General features: G+C 41.4%; 1 protein-coding gene across 1 annotated transcript; it reads right to left on the bottom strand.

The window, feature by feature from the left end:
* Window positions 1–3,549: 3,549 nt before the first annotated feature.
* On the bottom strand, window positions 3,550–6,199 carry LOC124411409 (probable multidrug resistance-associated protein lethal(2)03659). The gene is made up of 5 exons (XM_046890501.1): window positions 6,191–6,199; window positions 5,661–6,125; window positions 5,290–5,595; window positions 5,080–5,214; window positions 3,550–3,705 (listed from the first exon to the last, which is right to left on the bottom strand). The coding sequence occupies exons 1-5, from the start codon at window positions 6,197–6,199 to the stop codon at window positions 3,694–3,696; spliced, it is 927 nt and encodes a 308-aa protein (XP_046746457.1). The 3' UTR covers window positions 3,550–3,693.
* Window positions 6,200–6,432: the final 233 nt, after the last annotated feature.

The raw sequence follows: 6,432 nt of genomic DNA, 5'->3' as shown, positions 1-6,432 counted from the left end.
TTCACCTTGCCGATGGACAACTATAGTTGTAACCAGGAAGGTGTCCCAGGTCGATCTCTCCGGTTTTATTTATTTTGTAATATGTAATAGTGGACAAAAACTAAGTGGCACGCATTTTTTCTATCTGCCATTCAATACTTCAAGGGGATGAAACCACCCTCTGAAGTAAGGCATGTCAAAGGATGATTTGGCGATTGTTTCTTTTTTTTCAATTGCGAAAATTACATTTTTTATTTCTTGTTATGAGAAAACTTTTCCATTTGGATTGGTTGAAAAGTACTATCTACTTGTGGATGAAACTACCAAATCGCCCCTTGACATGCCTCGAATCAGAGAGATCGACCTGGGATACTTTCTTTGTTAGTAAGCTGGGAATAAGATGGAAATTTTCTCACGAAAATTGGCAATCGATACTTGGTCTAAATAGTGCCAATTGAGTTACTTTACCAACACTTTGATTACTCCACACGGTTCCTCACATCATGGCAGCTGTGTGTGCAGAGCTTGACATTTCCGAAATATTTACAACCGAACGATAACACATCAACCGTTATACTAGTACCGATGATTATGTGTGATCTCGTTTTTATGAAGGTACTTATGCTCATTTTGTTAGTCTACATGAGTTAATATTCATCCAACAACAAAAGTTTGAAGTCAAAAGCGTCTTTCGACTTGTGATCCACTCTGGCTTTGAGGAGTTCAGCATAATTAGCAACAATATTGAATAATAATTATTTGCCACAAATTTTTTTTTTGTATATCTAAACTCTTTTCCAGAGCATCCTAATATTCGAGGCTTCGATGTGCAAAATAAGTACTACCGACGATCCACAGGCAAAAAAAAATGTATAACTAACATTTACAAGTAACTTTTTTGCACTTCGGTAACACCGTTTTATCTCACCGACGATGAACACTGCCCAGCCGTTCCGGCGTGCTCCACGCAAGTTCTAACTTTGTTACACTTAGGTGTCACCGTTTTATCTCACTCACGATGAACACTGCTAGTTCTAACTTTTTTCTACCACCACTACGGTATAACGATGAAGATAATTCTGGTGTATTCGTACGGATAACGAATCCCCCGCCTTCTTCATCAAACTATTTATCAATATTTATACTTGTATTCACTACGAATCTGATTAAATTGTACCGTTCCCTTACAGCTCTGTACAGAATTATTTGAGTATACTATTCCGATGTGTAATAATTCTTCAAAAATGATCCATTAAGACTTAGACAAAAGTAGGCAAATTAATTTATAACACACGTTATTGCTCAGTATGCTTTACGAATGACACGATTTACAGAGTTAAATAAAATTCTACAGTCAATAGTTGACCTAGCAGACGATCACGTGTTGATAATGGAGTTACATAATCGCGATTCAAGAACGTTTTTACATTAAGTATATTTTCTCCAGTGTTGGTATCCGTTAACTGAGTATAATATGTGTAGTAATATAAAGTAGTGTATGCCGGGAAGAAATGATTAGTTCTTATGATTTTAAGGTTTTGTTTTATTATATTACATAATTCATGGACCTATTCAGATTTCATTGGCTCTAACTATATTGTACCGGTTACTGATGCCAATACGATTTGGTCTTTCCGATTATTCATTTCTTCATTATCAATCAAGCTGATGCTGACAGGTATATTTATACGATTTCGTCTGCTGCTTTGCTGGGCCCCGGGCTTTATTGATAAGGGTTATCAGCAGCCTGTATAGTTATTTTCGAGGTCGTCTTTTCCGTTTGCTGTAGCATGTGCGTGAAAAAGCTGTTGGGATCTTCTAACAGTAGATGCGGAGGGCCGAATTCCTGTGTGAACAATATTAAGCTTGATTATTTTTGTAGCACAGATTCCTGGTATTTTCGAACTTCGTGACCAGGTTGAAAGAACTGCATACCACAATGCAACCTCCATCGATGACCAAGACTCGATCACTATCCATAATTGTGTTAATTCGATGTGCTATCGTCAGCACCGTGCAATCGAAGAATTTCCGTCTTATAGTGTTCTGGATCAAAGCGTCAGTGCTACAAAAAAATTGAGAAGAATTGATGATACTAACTCTGAGGAATACTTATCCAAAATTATCGAGGATTGATTAGGCAACCCACAAAATTAAAAAATTCGATTTAATTCATTCGGTGATCAATGACACGGTTCGGATCTGTAATCTACATCTTCGATCGACTTGACGTAATATACCCTAACCTTCGGTCGATGTTGGCTGTAGCTTCATCAAGTACGAGAAGTCGATTGTTTCTGAGTATTGCTCTTGCCAAGCAGATCAACTGGCGCTGTCCAACACTGAAGTTAGCTCCACCTTCGTCTACTCGGAAGTCGAGAGATGACACCAAGTCCCCAAGTTCTACTTCCCGTAGACTGTCCCATACCTCTGAATCCGAGTACTGATCGAAGGGATCCAAGTTAAAGCGAAGACTGGCTGAAAACAAAATTGGCTCCTGGGGTATGATCGAAATTCGTGGGCGCAGCTCTTGCAACCCAATAGTCTTCGTGTCTATCCCGTCCAGAACGATTTCACCCTCCAGTCCATCTCCAGTCAAACGGAACAGCGCCGAGATGAGGGAAGATTTCCCAGCCCCGGTCCTTCCCACTATGCCAACTTTCCAGCCAGGCTTCACATGCATACTGAGGTCCTGTTGTGAAATGATACAAGCACTGGAATTAAAGATCATCAGCTGTGACATTTTGTCCAGCATACCTTTAATACCGGTGGTTTGTCATCAGCGTATCTCATCGATACACGATTGAAAACCAAATCACCCTCAGACGGCCAATTAGGCGGCGGAGTATTTTCAGTGGTGAACGGTCCTTCCTTGGGTAAATCAGTATATTGAAGAATTCTCTCCACCGAAGTCATCTGCGAAATTATTACAGCAAATCTCTTCACTCCATATTGCACCATGCTAGTCATAAGCAAACATTGTGTAATCACAAGACCCGCAGACCCACTGAGAAAGTTGCCTAGTAATATCGGAGAAAAACTTATATTATTTCAATGTTATTCTAGTTCAAATACTTAGCGTGTGGAACCTACCTACCATCGTTCAAAAGGATTAACGAGAAACAAACAAAAGTCGTGAAAAAGCACGAAAGCAGATCAATGGCGAACCCGAAGGCAGTCGACGTAGCAATTGTCATGTACCATGCACCAGTGTGCAAATCTTGATGACGGTCGAACTCCTGCCGCAGCGTGTCTGCGACCTTTGCGCCACAGCTTCGTATTGTCGTTAATCCATCCAGAGTAGAACTGACGTGCGAGAAGACTGGGCTCTTGGCTGCGGTCATTATTTATCGGTTCATCGAGAGACAAGCGTAAAATATAAACCATCCAGTGCAACAAAACTGACCCAGAGAAATGGGCGCACAACGTATTAACGCAATGATTAGTATTTTTCATTTATCCGATTATAATCATGAATTGTTCTCGATAACTGACCAATTCCTTCCAGTCGTTTGATACTCTGGGCAGTTTTGAGGGTCGTGCTTGTCATCCAATACAAAAGTCCACTTATGGTAACCACTGGCACAATCGCCAAGGGTATGAAGAATATCACAATGCAGAAGATTCCAATCGTGACAAAAAAAACCTGGAGTCCTTCCAGCATTGTTTTTGGTAGGAATTCGTCCATCGCACCCACGTCCTTCGAGAATCGGTTCATGATTCTCCCTGCATGGAAAATCAATTTGCTGAATCAGATGTCTGGGAAGATAGAAATGCTCTGGTTAAGGTGTCTATACGACGTACCAGCTGGATTCGTGTTGAAGAATCTCATCGGAGCACATAAAAGGTTGGAGAACATGGAGTTGTGAATATTGCAACTTGCGTTCATACAAGTTCTCATGAAGAGAAGGGCGCGGAGCATTAGGAAAAAAATGTTGGCTACAAGTAACGCTATGCTCACTTGAATCGCAACGTCTGTACGAAGCAGCCCGTATTCATTGAACCAATACGATCCTGTTTCCTGATTAGCAATGGAATCGTTCGATTGCAAGCGATCTTTATGAACATTATGATTCGTCCAGTAGGTTAACCAGTATTCACTAGCACTTATCGTTATTTGCGCTATTATGCAAATTATAACGAGGAAGATCAACGAACAGATATTTCCCCCCGCCAAGAAGTAACTCTTGTATATCTGTATCGATATTTTTCCCCCCGCGACCTGCTCTTCGGTGAGATTCTCCGATTCTTTAATACTTTTCGAAGCTTCGATGGGCTCAGAAATGTCCATTGGAGCTGTATGTGTTGCCTGAAAGTACAAATCAGTGTGTGATCAGTGTAGCTTCGGAAAACTTTCCAACATAGAAGGCTTCCGTGATTCTATATGAAAAGAAATAAGGATTGAAGGATGAAATATGGAACGAAACAAATTTGTCTAAATACTCAATTGAGCCAAGAGAAATTGTTGCAATTTATTGGCTCACTGGGGAAAAGCCGCTGAGGCATAAAAACCCCTTATTATTACTGTAGTTAAGTTGTGTCAAGAGTGTATGAGGTGTTAGTGTACGATCAATGGTTGTGTCTCGCAAGTGGAGAGCTGCCGTGAGATTTATAGGCCGAAGGCGTGAATCTACGGAGGTTCAATCGGCTGGCGAGAACCTACTGTTTAAATTGGAGAGGAGAGGAAGAGAACAAGAGAGTTCCGAGCGCAACGGGAACGGCCGGAGACTCGAATCGGACTGACAAACCGAGCGGCGATTCCCGGTCAGTTATTTATTCTTCCAACGATCAGCGCCATCTTTGCGGTTAACGACGATCCACCCAATCGCGTAGCCCCGCGATTGCGCTTAAACTTACCGCGGCTTGTTGGTAGCGGTAGAGATTTCGGATATCAGATAGGGTAGAAAGTTCGCGCGGACATGGGAAAGGCAAGGATTGGTACGGTCTGAACAATCAGTATTCATAGAGATTAGCCGTCGGATTTTCCACAGAAATCCAAGATTACCTCAACAACCATCAAGGTTTTTGAAATTTTGACAATGCCAGGACAAACACTATACGTTGATGTAAGCAAATTAATCAATTATTTTCTGCGGCTACCTTTTTGCTCATGTTATCCTGGTATCTGTCTTTCGCTTCTTCATTTTCGCCAGTTTTTTCTGTCTTCAGAAAATCTAATGCATGCAAGCCAGCAGCGGCTATCTCATCGTAAGTTCCTTGACGTATGACGGTACCCTAAACAAAAATTCTTTCTATATACTTACCGGAATAATATTGAATTTCAAATATTGAGGAAGTTTTATTACTCACACGGTCAATGAAAATGATGTCGTCAACGTGCTGTAAGAATTGCAACTGATGAGTAACGAGAATCCGGGTTTTGCCATCCAGAAAACCTTTCAGGCATTTTTCGAACAAATGACGACCGACGTGAGCATCAACAGCGCTCAGAGGATCGTCCAGCAAATAAAGATCAGCGTCTTTGTAAATGGCTCTGGCCAGATTGACTCGAGCTCTTTGACCTCCCGAAAGAGATGCTCCTCGTTCCCCAACAAAGCTCAAGTCACCCTGAGGCAGCTGCTCGAAGTCTTTAGCGAGCGCGCAAACTCTTGTCACCTGAAGACGATAAAAAGCGTTTGAATATTAGTCGTAGCACTTGACTAAATATTCAATCGACATACTTCTTGGTATCGTTTTTCGTCGTAGGGCTGGCCAAATAAAATGTTTTCGCGTACGGAGGCAGCAAAAATCCATGGAACTTGACTTGTGTAAGATATGCGAATGTCTCGGCTATTGATTCTAGTCTTCTTACTGTCGCCGCCACTGTGAAATAATAGTCTGCCAGCTCCGACCGACAACTCGCCTAAGAGCAGATGCAGCAATGATGACTTTCCCGAGCCAACAGACCCCGCGATAACGGAGAGCGATTTACTCTTTATTTTCAACGACAGTTCGCATAAAGTTGGTGGAAGCCGATCGCCAATCCAGTTTGCAGCAACATTAACCAATTCGATACCAATTTCATGTCTGAACTCGTCACCTGTTCTATTTTCTACAATTTCTATTTCACCGTCCTCAGTTGTTTCAATTTTGTCCTCAGTTGGTTCAATTTTGAGCACAGATCTCTCTTTCCCCAGCAGAGACTTCTGAAAACAAAAATCTTTTTACATACTCACAACCTTTCGTAGCTGAACAAGTAATCAGTATCAGCACTCACCATTTCGACATCTGCCTCAGTCTCGAGTATTACAGTTGCTGCATCATGGGCATTGTGTTGTATCATGCCGTCAGTGACTGAATTTTCGGAATATTCCATTTCTTTTACTTCGTCCAACAGTAAGAATTCCTGAAAGAACCAAGAATGTAATCTATTGGTTTGACAATGATTGTGAAAGAGTTCGAAAATTCACATTGAACTAACTGTTATTCTTCTCAAGGAAACAGCGGCCTCAC

Source organism: Diprion similis, chromosome 10, assembly GCF_021155765.1.
Source record: "Diprion similis isolate iyDipSimi1 chromosome 10, iyDipSimi1.1, whole genome shotgun sequence".
NCBI classification, from domain to species: Eukaryota; Metazoa; Arthropoda; class Insecta; order Hymenoptera; family Diprionidae; genus Diprion; species Diprion similis.
The sequence above is the reverse complement of the archived record's forward strand: the minus strand, read 5'-3'. Positions and strand labels throughout refer to the sequence as shown.